The sequence below is a fragment of the Petaurus breviceps genome, unplaced genomic scaffold (assembly GCF_028583685.1).
Source record: "Petaurus breviceps papuanus isolate PSGF00001 unplaced genomic scaffold, PetGlider_PUasm1.0 90721, whole genome shotgun sequence".
Classification (NCBI taxonomy): Eukaryota; Metazoa; Chordata; class Mammalia; order Diprotodontia; family Petauridae; genus Petaurus; species Petaurus breviceps.
The window spans coordinates 7899629-7914899 of NW_027187322.1; the positions used below are offsets into that span (position 1 = coordinate 7899629).

At 50.1% G+C, this 15271-nt stretch overlaps 1 protein-coding gene across 1 annotated transcript; it reads left to right on the top strand.

Moving 5' to 3' along the window:
* Window positions 1–748: 748 nt before the first annotated feature.
* LOC138144708 (mas-related G-protein coupled receptor member E-like) lies at window positions 749–6464 on the top strand. Its single transcript, XM_069066104.1, has 2 exons — window positions 749–832; window positions 3288–6464. The coding sequence occupies exons 1-2, from the start codon at window positions 749–751 to the stop codon at window positions 4317–4319; spliced, it is 1116 nt and encodes a 371-aa protein (XP_068922205.1). The 3' UTR covers window positions 4320–6464.
* Window positions 6465–15271: the final 8807 nt, after the last annotated feature.

Below are 15271 nucleotides of genomic sequence, written 5' to 3' on the forward strand. Positions count from 1 at the left end.
AACAGCTGTCCGGGAGCCGCCCTGATCCCATCTCTCAGCTGGGCCGGGAAGGAGGTGCCTGCAGCTGGAACTCCCAGTGTGGGCTGGCAGTTCAAAGCCCCCTGCACCCAGGAAGGTGAGAATGAAAGCAACGGTCCGTAGCTACAGCCCTTCTTGGGGGGGGGGGGGGAGGTTGGGGGTCACCCCCAGAGCTTTCTGTCTCCCATTCTTTCTCCTCTCTGCTGGGGGAAGTATTTGGGAGGAAGAGAGTGGGCGTTAGGACACCAGAGAAAAGATCTGCTGGGGGGAGAGATCATTTCCATCCCCTTGCCACCAGGACCCCACCTATCCACATCCCCCTCTACTCTGAGCAGCCTTTAGATGGTTTCCCTACTTGTCCTAGCAATGTTTACCTCCATGTAGAGCATCAGCTGTTCTAAATTGGACTTAGGTCTATCCCGCATCCCTCATGCTGCAACATGAGCTCACTTCCTTGGGTTCTAGGATCTGGGGACATGAAGATCAGCTGCTCCCCATGGGCCCAGTAAAAGGCCGTTGGGCAGGCATTACCCCATGGGCCCAGTAAAAGGCCGTTGGGCAGGCATTACCCTATCCCCTGTACTCCCCACTGCCCTAAAGGGCAGGTGATGAAACAGATCCCACTTCCCTTAGACCACCAAGGAAGGTGGAAGAAATGACTGTTTCCAGGCATAACTTTAGGGAATCTGGGGCCCCTGGTTTCTCCCTCCTGATTTCCTACTACAGGTGGATGGAGCTCAAGACAGAGCTGGGAGCTGCCCGAAGTCACTGGGCTGACAGAAGAGGCTCCCTAGGATCCTTGACTGCCCAAGGGGTAGGCAAGCTCTTCTCTCTTTTCCTCCATACACATGGTGCCCAGCTTCACCATACACAAGTAGGAAGCCTTTTTTAGTTTTCTCCTCACCTCAACCATCCCCCAATTCCAGGGTTCCTTGAATGTAGACCTTTTGTTACTGCTCAGGATTGGGTCCTTCCTGCAACTCAGGCTGCTGAGCTGATGGTGCAGCCCACACTGGGGGGCAGGGGAGGTGGGGGAGGGGAGCCAATGAGCCCTGCCCTGGGGGTGTCCCAGTTTCTCTCTTTATCCATCTGTCCTGCCCTTCACTGTCTCCTTTTCCCTACCCTTTCTTGGGTCTCCCCCATTCACATTCCCTTAAGGGGAGGTCTGATGGTTAGTGCATTAGGCCCCTCCCTGACCTGCAATTCCAGCCCTCCCCTCTCCCATGGATGGGAGGGAGGCCAGCACCAGGTAGAGCAGTCCTAAGGGGCTAAGAGCTTTGGACTGAGGGAGAAGGGAGGCAGAATCTTTGGGAGAGATCAAGCACCATTAGGGTTGGAAGAATAGAATCATAGGTCCTCAGTGTGGAGTGTGCCTTAGATATTATCTACTCTAAGCTCATTTACTTTATAGAGGACCAGTCTGTGGCCCTGGGAGGGGAAGGATGTTCCCAACATTTATATTGACTATAAAAAGCATAGTCAGGATTTGAATCCAGTTCCTCTGAAATAAGAAATTAAAATGAGGGGTATCTGAAAGGATAATAAGCTGCCTCTGGAGGTGGTGGAGCACATCCTCTGGAGGTCTCCAAAAAACCAGGAGCAGGGAAAGGAGAGAGAGAAGAAAGGAGGGAGAGAGGGAGGAAGGGAGGGAAAGAAGGAAAGAAGAAGGGAGGGAAGGAGGGAGGGAGGGAAGGGGGAGAGAGGAGGGAGGGAAGGAAGGAAGGAGGGAAGAAGGGAAAGAGAGAGTGAGGGAGGGAAGGAGGGAGGGATGGACAGAGGGAAGGAGGGATGGAGGGAAGGGGGAGAAAGAGGAGGGAGGGAGAGAGGGAAGGAGGTCCTCCTCATTTACAATTCACCACAACTCAGAGAACATTTCTCAACCACCTCCCTTTTGGCTGGGGCCTGAAGAGGCAAAAATGCCGGTTCTAATGATCCTGCTTTTCAACTCAGGGTACTTAAATGTCCTTGCTCCCGAATTCACTTGGGTGCTGATAAGGGGACACTGTCCACTTTACAGGCTGGTAGGCAAGGTCTCTGAGGTCCGTTCCACCTCAGACCTTCTGAGATTTGTTGGTGCCAGATCCAGGCTTCCGTACTCAGTCACAGATGGGGTCAGCTGGAGTAGGACTTCCTCAAGGGACATTATTAAGTCATTGACAAGGCCCTGGGAGATGGAGTGGACAGACTGCTCAGAGAGCAAAGGGAGAATAGGCCTGAGGACCTGGGAGGAACTGGGGGATGAGGTAGCAAGGGGACTTAGAAAGAAGTTCCTGAAACATGGAGCTTAAGCTTTCTCTGACACCAGACTGGGTAAGGGGAGCATGAAAACTCATAGATTTACTCATTTTGATAAATATCTTCCTCTCCCCACAAGGCCCTAACTACACAAGGGTATATCCATGGTCCAATCTACAGGCTTGCTTGAGGTTTGGAAGAGTCAGAGAGTGCAGGGTATGACTATGGTTGGGGTAAAGGAAAAGGAAACTTTGGGGTGTCCAAGCATGCCACCCCTCATTCCCCAGGTAACTGCCAGGTCAGAGAAGTGCGGTGGTCCTAGATCATAGCCAGAGGATGAGTCAACCCTGAAGGTCAAGCAACAAAAGCCTCCTTCCTCCTCTACCCCAAAAAGAGCCCATTCTACCTACTGATAGAAAACTCAGGAAATTGAAAAGGAGAGAAAAGGCTGGAGTAAGCAAATATCTCTTTCAGAGGGTGGTGCCTTCCTAGCCCACTGAGGACCACCAAACAATGATTGCACAGCTTTCCTCCTAAAAGCCAGTACCCAAATGGCTCTAAAGTGAAATTCTCATTTCCCCGGTGATTCCCAATTTTAATCGTAATCTGCATCCCAGAAAACCAAAATGCATCCCTGTCTGAGAAATGGTGCCCCAAAGTCCCAGCCCAGTTCCCAGCTGAGAGAAGCTTCTCTGGGCTGCTTATTAAAAGCACTTTCAGCTTTTCCATGCATTAACTTCCAAGGAGAGCTGTGTCTCTCCAGCCTTCTGCAATTAGAGGTAACACCTGGTGACCAGTCTTTGTCCTCTGCTGCCTTGGAAAGTGAATGGGGTGGTCATTCCAGGCAATTGCGTCATAGAGGGGATGCAGAGTGCTTCCGTGGAGAAAGGGCTCCTTGGTCCCCATGTAGCTTACAGCTGAGACCCCTGCCTTCTGTCCCCTGGGCATGGGCGAGGTCTGGGGCTGTGGCAGGAGTCCAGCCCCACCCCACCCAGAGCTCCTGCTGCATCTCCCTGTTGTCCTTGTGTTCACAGGGACGTTGGGTTGCAGCAGAGTCCCAACGAGGGTTCCTGAGCGTGGACGCAGGCGCTGGAGAGCAGCTGCCCATGCTCTCAGCCTGGGATCGTGGTGACGGGAACCGGACGGAGGCCATGCGGCGTCTCTTCGCGAGCGAGAGCGAGGACGAGGGGCTGCTCTTCAGCAGCGTCATCCTTGCTCTCACCGAGCTGGTGGGGCTGGTGGGGCTGGCTGGAAACGGCGTGGTCCTGTGGCTCCTCAGCAGCCGCATCCATCGGAACAACTTCTCCATCTACCTCCTGGACCTGGCCAGCGCCGACTTCCTCTTCCTCTGCTGCCACGTGGTGATCGTCATCCCCGAGACCCTCCAGCACCACTTCAGCTTCCCCCACTACGTCTACGACAGCCTGCTGGCCCTGCGCTTCTTCTTCTACACCGTGGGCCTGAGCCTCCTGGCGGCCATCAGCACGGAGCAGTGCGCCGCCACCCTCGGGCCCGCGTGCTACGGCCGCCGCCGACCCGCGCACACATCGGCCATCGTGTGTGCCCTGCTCTGGGCCCTCTGCCTCGTGCTGCACTTCGTGTCCTATGGTACCTGCGGGGAGCTGTCCGGGGGCAGCTCGGGGCCGCTGTGCAGCCACATCGGCTGGGCCCGGGTGGCCTTTCTCTTCCTCCTCCTGACCACGATGTGCGTGTCCAGTCTGATCCTACTGGTCAGGGTCGAGTGTGGCTCCCAGCGCTGCTGGCCCCAGAAGTTCTACCTGATCATTCTGTTCACGGTCCTCACGTTCCTCTTCTGTGGCCTTCCCTTTGGCATCTACAGGCTCTCCCTCAACTGGCTGGGCATCCCTGCCTACTACTACTGCGTCAGTATTCTGATGGCCTGCGTAAACAGCTCCGCCAAACCCCTCATCTACTACTGCGTAGGTAGCCTCAGGCACAGGAGATTCCGGGAGCCCCTCAAGGCTGTTCTCCTGAGGGCCCTGGGAGATGAGGAAGAGTTGGGGGAGGGGGGAGAGAGGCTGGATACAGGACCCGTGGAGATCTAGGCCTCAGCTCATGGGGCGTCTTCACTTCCCTCAGCCCCCACCCAGCCGCAGCTGCCCCCCTGCCCCTGCCAATGAAACAGGCTGCCACCCTGTGGGATGGGAATAGCCTTGGGAGGGAAGAAGAGAAGGGAGGAGGGAGGGAGGGAAGGTCCCAGAATTTCTTGGAGCAGCCAGGTCCTAGACTGGTTTATTGCATATAGAGGCTTTAATTCAGTTTAACCTTCCTGCCCCTTGGTTAGGTAAAGGGAAGGTGAGGCTTCACCATCCCCTATCATGGGAACCCAAATTTATTCCTCATTAGGACTGGGTGCCTGAAACCACAGTGTTGAAATGTAGAGGTTGTTGAAAGCATTTGAACTCCTTTGTCAGGGAGAAACAAATGACCCAAGGACCTAGTTAGCAGGAATCACTATCCTCAGACACCTACATCCCTTCTAGCCCAGCCACACTTCCAAATGAGTTCCTGGAACCTACCTCTCTAAACTCCGAGGTCTCTGCCCCCTCCCCCTCATCCCTGCCTTGAGGCAGTGTCCAGTATATCTCCCTCCCTGGGTCCTAATATTCAGAGGGCCATGGTGCTTCCTGACCCCAGGGATGAGAAGCTGTGTTGTTCCTGTCCTGGGTGGACAAGTCCACCACAGACACATGCTCCCTGTATCCCCCAACCTGACCCAAGGCAAGCTACAACTCACCAGGAGTGAGTGGATGGGATTTTTACATTACCCATTCACATGCCTTTCCTCTCACTGAGGACCAGAAAACTGGTCACAAAATTTAGACAGCTCATTAAGAAATCTTGGCTGACAAAGGGGTATGAAGAGCAATCTCATCAAGATGGTGATGGCTTGACAGGATGGATCAATCAGCAGGCATGTCCTGGAGACCCCGTGACATCCAATTAAAGCACAAAGAGTCAGAGGTGAAGAAAGAAAAAGACAAACTACAAGGGCCCCTAGCCTAAGAGACTGCCCCTCTCCCACCTCCAAGGGCCCCTGGTCTAAGAGACTGCCCCTCTCCCACCTCCCAGCCTGTGCTTCGGGACTGAGGGTAAGGGGGCTGCCTCCCTGGGTAGCACTTCCTGTGACTCTGCTTGGGATCTCCTTGCACCAAGCCAAACCTGACACTCTCTAACTTGGGACTAAAGATTCAGAGCTGGAAGTGATCTGGGAGGCCACCTAGCCCTAAGGGAAACTGAGACTCCAAAAGCCTGCCAACAGGCAATAAGTGCTATGTACCAGGCCCTCACTAAGTAGTGTCAGAAGCGTTTACCTTGATTTTCTGACTCTACCCACAATGCAGTGCTGCCTAACTCTACCCCAGGGGGAGGGGGAAAGCAGAAAAGGTTAATTCTCCCCCAGAACTGTCCTTTAAATACAAGAAAACCCCCAAGGGCAGGGTCTTGGTGAGAGTAGGAGAAGGAAGAGAATAGGCAAGATAAAAGCTATCTCTAGGTCTCAGCCCCCAGAGCAGAAAGGATACAAACCAGTGTGGGCCTGGAGGACATGGGGAAGGATTATCAGATATGATGGTCTTAAGATCCCAGGAGGAGGAGGAATGGGAGCCAGTGATGACCCTTCCAAAGATCGCCCCTGGACTTGACCTGTTCAGCTAAATTCTACTTCTAGTCCATGGGTGGGATGCCTGGATTCTTCATCCCCTCCACACCAAGGCAATCCACTGACTTGAGGGAGAGGACAAGAACCATTTTCTTATCTCTGTTGCTACAGATAGATGCTAGGAAGGGACTGGTAAGTCCCTGTGATCCTACACAAGACATGGGAATTTCCAGCATAGGACACGAAAGTTTACAGAAAATGGCAGCAGGAAGAAATGGGACCAGAGCAGAGGCAGTCTGCCAAAAATTAGGCCCATGAGTCTCAGGCCAAAGAAATTAAAAGATGGTTTTGAACTATCATGGTTCCTTTATGCAAATCACTGATCAAAATTTTAAATGGCTCGGGGTCAAACCGATGCTTGAGGCACCCCACTGGAGCCCTCCATCCAAGAGAAAATGCTAACTAATGAGGATAACCCTTCTTCCTTCCCACAAGAGGAGCACCAGAGACTGTCAAGTGCTTTGCTCAAACCTAGGTCATTCATATCTGCAGTATTACCATGAATTGCCTGGCTAGTTACCCTGTGAAAACCCAAACCCAAACCAGGGTTACTTTGGCATGGTCAATGCTTTCTTAGGTCATGCTGGCTGCTGACAGCTTCCACTCCTTTCCCAGTTGTTCACTGACCCTCTCCTTAATTCTCCACTCTTGAATATTGCCCATGAGGCCTCTGGTAAGCAGGATCCACCCTCTCCCCCTTTTGAAATGTACTGTTTGTCCTTTCCTACACTTGAAGTGCCTGTCCTGGTGGCTGTCATGCCCCCTTGGTTTTTCTCCAGATTCAGTTCCCTAATGTCTTTACTCAGACCACATAGGACACATCTGTAGAACCCTCATCCTCCTCCGTCTGCTCTGTAGCTTACCAACGCTCTTCTGAAAATGGGGTCCCAGAGATGACCATAATACACCAGATGTGGTCTGACAAGGGCAGAAGATGGACTCACCCCCCACCTGGCACTTTAGACAGCATGCTTTGCTCTGCAGAGTTCCCAAAGACATCATGGAATTTCTTAGGTATACTTATAAGCAATTCCTGCTCTATGGCCCTGGGAACTGGCTGTTGATTTCATAATTACTTCATTGTTAGTGGGAAGAAAGAGAGACTGCAGGAATTGGTTCATTCCTTCTTAAGTCTCTGTAATCACCATATTTGTCCCAGATCTTTTACTTATATGATCTCATTTGGAGCCATTGCCTTCCCTGGGACAAAACTAGAGAGGGTGGGGAGCCCAGGGGCAGACTTGGGGTCACAGGCTTAGGTTGCTGGATGTTCCCTACAAGCAGATAGGATTGCTAATCTATGTATTAAAGAGAATTGAATCATTCTCCTTGGTGTGTCCCACCCTATCGACTCAAGGTAACAGTTCACACTGGTCTGACACAGTCAGGCCTCCCACGCTTACCTGTGCCTTCCACACTCAAAAATAAGCCTTTTCCTATCACCAATAAAGACCTTTGCTCCTCTCAGAGAAGAAGATACCCACTATCTCCCCTGGAGGGAGGGCCCCATGTGGTTAGAGGGGGACTGCAGCCCCATCCAGTGTCCCCCAGGAGCTCATATTATCAGAAAGATACATGGTGACACCAACATCTACATGTATCTATCTGTATGCATGTGTATATATGCATGCCTATACATATCTACACTGCATATGCCCCCATACACTGGGATACAGACACATGGCCCAATGAAGGACCAGCACCAGGGGAGCTGAGAGGTTCTTTATTCTGGATCCATGCCAGGGCAGGCTCCCAGAGAGAAGAGAAGCAGTCAGCTTTGGTGGCTCCTCAAAGGGCTGACTGGAGGGGGCAAATGCTCTCCCCCAGGAACTCCCCACTGAAGATTCATTTCAACAGATTTTCACAGGACCACAGTTTCTCAGATCTCCAGGTAGAAGGGATCTTGGGGGTTTTCTAGTCCAACCCACCTTATTTTCCAGATGAGGAAACTGAGGCACAAAGAAGTTAAATTATTTGCTCGAGGTCCCACAAGTAATAATCCTAATAACATCAGAGACAACATTTTAATATAGGTCCTAGCACTGCAAAGCCAGCTGCAAAACCTTTCCATTTCTCTCCCCATCAAATTGCTTGTCTGTGTCCTGTTCTCTCCACTCACACAGCCATCACCCCTGTTCAGGCCCTCGTCACCCCTCCTATGTCTGCTGCACTGATTCATCTACTTTCAATCTCTCCCCACCCCTCCCCACCCTCCACAAAACAGTCAAAGGGCTTTTCCTCAAGGGTGAATGAACTCCAGGGGCCCTTAGCACCTCTGGGATCAAAAAGAAAACCTGCCTCTGTTAGGCACTTAAAGCTCTTCCCTATGTGCCCCTTCACAGCTTTCCAGTCTTCCAACACTTTCTAATGCCCACATATTCTGGAAAGCAGCCAGACTAACCTAATTTGCCACTTTACCACCATCTACTTGACTTTCAACTGACTGTCCCCCATGCCTGGAAGGGCCTCCCTCCTCACCTCTGCCTCTTGGCACCCCTGGTCTCCTCATGCAACACCCAGCACAGGAAGTCTCTCCTGATTCCTCCTTTCCCTCCCCCAAGTACTGTCTTCCCTCCTAAAATTGCCTTGTATTCAATTACACAATTCAATTTGTGTATTCCATATATGCTTATCTAATAACAGCTGCTAGGTCCAAGGGGCTGGGATGCTGCATCCTGTTATTGTCCATTGTGGGGCTCCCTCAGCTCTGAAATCACATACCTGGGCATGGCCTTAGTCGTAGGGGAGCCTGACCTCCACAGAAAGATGTCTTGTTTCATTTCTTTATTGAACCCCTACCTCAATGCACCTAGAGAAATTACTTCAATCTTAGCTTTGACTCATGTCCAAGGAGTGTCCTCAGAAGGAGTAGAAAGATACCCCATGTACAATGTAAGCCAGGTAAAGAATGGCTTTACCAAGAAGCATAGAAAAAATAGTAACTCTGCATCCCCCCAGGCACATTCTCCCCCAACACAAACAGCATGAGTGAGAAAAGCAAGCCAGCCCCCAGAGTTCACTAGAACTAGGGACCATACAAATGGAATAGACATAGCCAGCCAACTTGTCCCCCTGTCACCGCAGGCACCCAGTGTCATTACCGGTCTTGTGGTGTCGTCACACGACTCAATCGGCAAAGAAGCATTTATTAAATACCTACTGTGTGGTAGGCACTGCACCTACTCCAGGGGTTGCAAAGAATGGGAAAAGAGAGTTCCTGCCCTCTAAAGTAGGAGGCTGCCAGGCACAGCACTATGGAGAAGCAAGCTATGTGCCCCAAGGTTGGCGTGACCAGTCTCACCAGCCAATGGCCAACAGCTTCTCTCCATCCACTGGAGAGAACTTCCTCATACCTTGTAAATGGCTTAGAGGACAGGCGTGTCTTCAAATTCACTTAATTTAGCACAGAAGTACTTTGCCTCTGGTGCCTTTCATAGCACCTTTCTGGTACCTGCTTCAATTTCATCTACTGGGCTGGAGGGAATTCTGCTGACCCCAGTGTTGGAACCAAGTCCTTCCCTAAGGAGTCTGTTCACAGCAGCCCCCCCCCCCCCCCCAGGCTTTCCTTCTCTGCCTCTGGGGATACAGCCCCAAGACATACCCATTGATGAGCAGCTTCCACGAGGACCGAGCTCAGTCATGGAGGAGCAGACAGAAGCTTAAAGACAAATCTCCTGGAAGCATCCTCACTGCTCAGAGCCCCTCTGACTGAAGAGAATCTCATGAGCCTTGTAACCATCCTCCCTATGGCCTTCACAAGACACTTGGGGGACACAGCCATACATGCTGCATGAGTAGTGACCTACCTTCCTCACCTACACACAGACAGCCTCGGGCTGTGATCCTTTGCCCCTCAAGCTAGGGCTAATGGTGGACAACCTATCCAAGGCATCTCCTGGAAGTCTCTCGGTATGACCAGCTCTGAGGGGACATGGGTATCATTTGTAGAGATGGGAGTGGGGAGGAGACTAGAGGACAAAATGCCAGTCTCCCAATTATTGTCACCTGGACAGCCTTCTGCTACCACCTGACAATAGCAATGAAGGGCCTGGAGGGGCCATCCCAATGGCACTCAAGCCTTCAAAGCCTTATACTGGCTCCCTATTTTCACCCAGATAAAATGACAGGGATGGGGTCTAGTCTTCAATGAGTACAAATCCTGGATAAAGGATGCTAGCTGCCCAGGCAGCTGTGAGTCACAGGGCTTAAAAAGCACCAGAAGGGACCAAACTCTTGTCAAAACTGTGGTTGACCATGGCTGCTGCTGCTGGGACTGATCCTCAAGCCCAGCCTCTTTGTGACTGCCTCATGGCCTTCAAGTCCTCTCTTCTGGCCCTCCCAGACTTGCAGTTACCTGCCAGCCTGTGCAACCCCCACCCCAGCTCCCCAGTTCCTATCCCTGCCCTTGGCCCTTCAGTTCCAACCCCACCCTCTGTTTTCCAGAGAAATGACCCAGACACCCCTACTCATGACCCAACCCTTTGTGAATGCGGGGCCATGGGAATTTAACAAGAACACAGTGGTCCCTAAGAAAGTAAGGATAAGAGGCTTTGGGGTCCTGACCAGAGGGTCTCCCCAAGACTAGCAGCTCCAGAGTCTGGGATCCAAAGCCCTGCTTCTGCTCTATACAGGGACCAGCCTGAGGGCTCTGCCCATTCATGGGTCAGTAAGGTGTCAGTTTCTGGCTGGGGAATGTTCGGCATAAACTGGAATGTCACTGCCTGAGGGTGCCAAACAATTCCTGGAAGCCCTCGAGTGACTTCTGATCTTTCTCCTCAGGCATCTCCATGAGGTCTCTTTTCCACCCTGAAGCACCACACCCAGGGATCCAAAATCCTCTTGCCTTACGTCCCCTCAAGCCTTAGGACTGGAGTGATTGAAACACTCTCCTTGGAGTTGCTCTAGGAGTATAGATCTTGGCCAGGGAGAATCCTGCCTGAGCTAAAAGTGCCCCTCTGCACCCTGTGCTATTTTCTAGTTCTGCCCTGACCCCAACCCTGAAAAGACAGCAATGTATGCGTGTGTTCGTGTTCATGTAGATCATACACAAGCAGCGACCAAGCACCAGACCCATATAAACCTAACCCAGCTTCTGGGTGGGTGGGGAGGAGGGAGGGGCTTACTTATTCCCAACAATAGATGAAATCAGGTAATGTCTGAAATACCTTGCAGACCTTAAAACTGAATAATTGTGAACTCGTATTATCGGCCATTGTGCCAGGGAGGCTTTCTTTCCAAAGCCCAGGCTACCTTCTCTTCCACATTCTCCACAGGAAAATCCACTATCCTTTGAGACTGGAAACAGTTCAACTTCCCCTAATGGGTATGGGGCAAGGTGAGTGAGGGGGATGAAACTCTCCAGTGCTGTCCTTCCTTCACACATGAGGCATGACTCTTAAAGCACAGACTGGCTCCCCCAAAGCTTTCCAATGCTCTGGACGACAGCAGCAGCATTCTGAAGTCTCAGCATTTCCATCTTTTCATCAGTCGATGAGCATTCATGTGTATTAATGGAATGTCTGTCAATAGCATTTGTTAAGCACCTACTATGTGCTAGGCACCGTGCCAAGCACCGAGGATACAAAAGAAGCTCACAGTCTAAGGGAGGAGACAAGCAACTGTGCCTGAGTGAGATACAAACAGGACAAGTTAGAGACAGTCTGGGAGGAAGGTACCAGCTGGGGGGGGGGGGCAGGTTGGAAAAGGTCATGATGGTCATGAAGGGCTCTGAGGGCCAGACAGAGGGTTTCCTATTTGATTCTGAGGTGATAGGGAGCCACTGGAGTCGAATGAATGGGCAGGGGACATAATCAGACCTCAACTTCAGGGAAATAGCTTTGACATCTGAATAGAGAACCACCTGGAGTTAGGGAGAGCCTTGAGGCAAAGAGACCAATTTTGCAGAGCTCCAAGATATTGCACCAAGGTGGTGGCAGTGTCAGAGGAGAGGAGGGTGAAACTCAAAAGTTACAAATGGGAAATTGAGAGATTGGATGTGAGGGCTGGTGCTGAGACAGCGGAAGCATCAAAGGTGAAACCTAGGGTGTGAGCAGAGGTGACCAGAGGATGGCAGGCTTGGGGGGAAAGCTCATAAATTCATATTGACTTCAAGATGTCTAGGGGACATTTAGTTAAAGAGATCCAATGTAATAGAATACTATTGTGCTATAAGAAATGATGAGCAGGAGGACTTTAGAAAAACCTGGAAAGACTTATATGAACTGATGCTGAGTGAAGTGAGCAGAACCAGGAGAACATTGCACACAGTGAGACCCCCATTATTCAATGACTAACTTTGACAGACTTGGCTCTTCTCAGCAATGCAAGGATCTAAGACAATTCCAAAAGACTCATGCTGGGAAATGCTGCCCACGTTCAGAGAGAGAGCTAGGGAGTCTGAATGCAGAGCGAAGCAGACCATTTCATCTCTTCTGTGGTTATTTCTTCTTTCTCATGGTTTCTCCCACTGCATCTAATTCTTCTTTACAACATGAATAATGTGAAAATAGGTTTCACATGAATGTATATGTATGGCCTATAGCAGATTGCATGCTACCTGGGGGAGGGGGGGGAGGAGGGAGGGTGAGAAAATGTAGAACTCAAAATCTTATGGAAATGAATGTTGAAAACTAAAAATTAATTAATTAACTTGGGAAAAAAATAATTATTCCCTTCCCAGCCCCAAGATTTGTGTTTCCCTTTAGCATCCCAGGAATCTTTACTGTTACATGTTACCCAGTTCTTGAGACAGTGCTCTCACTCTTTCAATGGCGGACCCTTCATTAAATGAATGAAGTCTAACAATAAATAGTCAATACTAGGCCCAAAAGCCACAGCACTGCACACATTTCTTCCCTCACTGAGGATCACCTCTTCTCTGGCTCTCTATATGTAGTCTGGAACTGACTCAGTGCTGGCAGAGTCTGGTCTCTAATAAGAGAGATTAAGCAACCTTTTCTCACACTGATTTATTATATCCCTCAAATCAGCAAACTAGAGAAAATTTGCTTAGAGCTTAGGTTGGGACTTACTTCTAACTACCCAATGTACAACCTAAATCAGGAATGGGACGGCTATTTATTTCTTGTGCACAAAAAGAAATATGAAACCCAGAATGATCACAAGTGTGTGTTTGATAGAAAAAAAACTTAACCAGGCAACAATAATAACCACAGCTGTACTCTGTCAGCAGTTTGATCCTTAAAACCAACTGAAAATGAAACCATTTGCAGGGCTACTGATCAGGCATCTTCCATTTCACTTCAGTTCTGCACTGTCTCCCTCAAATTTCACATCTTCTGTCAAACTTGGGCCCATGCTCTAATTGACAAGTATTTTCTCCAAGAACCCGACAGTAGTTTTGAGGGACTTGTACCCTGGATGCCCATAAACTCTACCAAGAAGGAGTCATTACTCTCTAACTCCAAAGTCATCTTGAAGCCTCGATGTCTTCATCATAGGATGGTCATTCACCTACAATTAGGAAAAAATAAACAGAAAAAGGTGACTGGAACTGTTGTGCCCAAACCCAAACCACACATCTCCTGATTTGAAGCCCACCATTAAGCCCCTTTATATTTGTCTTTGTCTCTATCCTATACTGTAATAGCTTGAAGCAGCTTAAGGCATAGTCCTGGGCATTGCCCAAGGCATAGTCCCATAACCCCCTTCTTCCTGAATTAGCATTCTGTATATTATCACTATGTACAAGGGTCAGTCCTGGGGTTATGGTACAAGCTTATCTAAAGTTTATCTTAAGAAGAGACCACACTGTATTCAGAACATGACCCTAGCCTGTCCCCATTACCCAATGTCCCTCTACCCTGTGCTCAGAACATGACCCGACTGTCCCCATTACCCAACAACCCTCTTCCCTGTTCTAGGAGGGACCCCCTTATTCCAGGAAAGTTACAACCTTGTTCCCTTGTGTCATTAGCCCTGAGCTATAGATCTAACCAATGGCAATTCTTGGCTTCTCTACATTATTGTTTATGCTAGCTCCCCTCCCCGATAGTGGTATTTGTGGTTTTAGCCTTTATAAGCACTGTGTGTACCCCAATTCAGGACTGCCTAATTGAGTGTATACTCCAGGCAGTCATGAACTTAATTAGTAAATCCACACTGAAATTTACCTTGAACCCAGTTCCTGGTTCGCTCTTATTCTCTGTATAACATTTTTGGAGGCCCCAGGTATATACTGGGGGTCCTAGAAGCCTTTTTGGGGGCCCTAGACCACCCCTTCAAGATCTGGGCTTGATTAAGCTATCAGCCTTGGCTGGTAGGTGTCCCTGACCATTCTATTCTTAAGAGAAGCCAGCATCTGGATTGTTTCCAGGGCTCTGGAGTTTGAAACAGGCCAGGACTTGTCTGCCTGTCTGACACTGACCTGACTTTATTTGGCTTACAGTGGATCTGAAAAATCTTCTGGAGGTGAGTGTCTGTGAGTATCAGTGAGTGTTTCCCTTTTTATTTGCTCCTTCCTTTCTGTGAATTCATTTTCTGTCTATCCTTTGAATTTGTGAGTGGAAGGGGACGGGGCCAGATGTGGCAGAGTGTTGACCCTCGGGTCCACTCACTGGTGCACTACGGTGTACCACACAGGGGTTCCATAATTCTTGGGGCTCCCGGGAGCTTCTGATTCCTTGGTCAATATACCCCCCCACCCAGGGACCTCAAACTTCTCGGCGGTTTTGTTTTCCGGGCTGCTCATTGGTGCACTTCGGTGTACCACATCGGGCTCCATAACTCTTGAGACTCCCAGTGGTATCCCACTTCTGGTGCACTGCGGTGTACCACATAGGGGTTCCATAATTCTTGGGGCTCCCGGTAGCATCCTGCTTCTGTTGTCTATTTTCTGATCCTGTTCTTTTTGTTTCTGCATGGAAAGAAAAGTCTTTTGTATTTAATTAATTGTTCTGTGCAAAGTAAGAGTTCTTGTGTCTTAATGTAAAATTTGTGTCTGTGTATCTTTGACAGGTGGTGGTTAAAATAGAACTTCCTCTTTCTCTTATCGGTCCCCTACACTGTGGGGGAGTGTAAGGGTTATGGGATTTAAAGATCTCCCATGCCCCATGGACGTGCTGACATAGCAGAGCAAGAGAAAGTGAAAAGCTGAGCTAACGGCCCTGCGGTTGGCAGTTGGCGGCGGTTGCCTTTTTTTTTTTCTAGTTAGGACCCCTGCTGAGCACTGCCAGCAGCCGGAGCTGCTGGGAGCAGGACTTTCTGCTAAGGACTCCTGCTGAGGACTGCCAGGGGCCGGAGCTGCTGGGAGCACGCTGGGTGGTTGCTGTGAGTGGGGAGAGGAGGACCTTTGCCTGGGGTAGCCTGTTCTGTTTT

What these genes read in the sequence shown, in the direction of transcription:
- LOC138144708 (XM_069066104.1), top strand. Translation starts at nt 749, where the DNA reads ATGGAGCTCAAGACAGAGCTGGGAGCTGCCCGAAGTCACTGGGCTGAC. An exon ending in GATCCTTGACTGCCCAAGGG is followed by an intron (nt 833 to 3,287) that starts GTAGGCAAGCTC and finishes TTGTGTTCACAG; the next exon opens with GGACGTTGGGTTGCAGCAGA.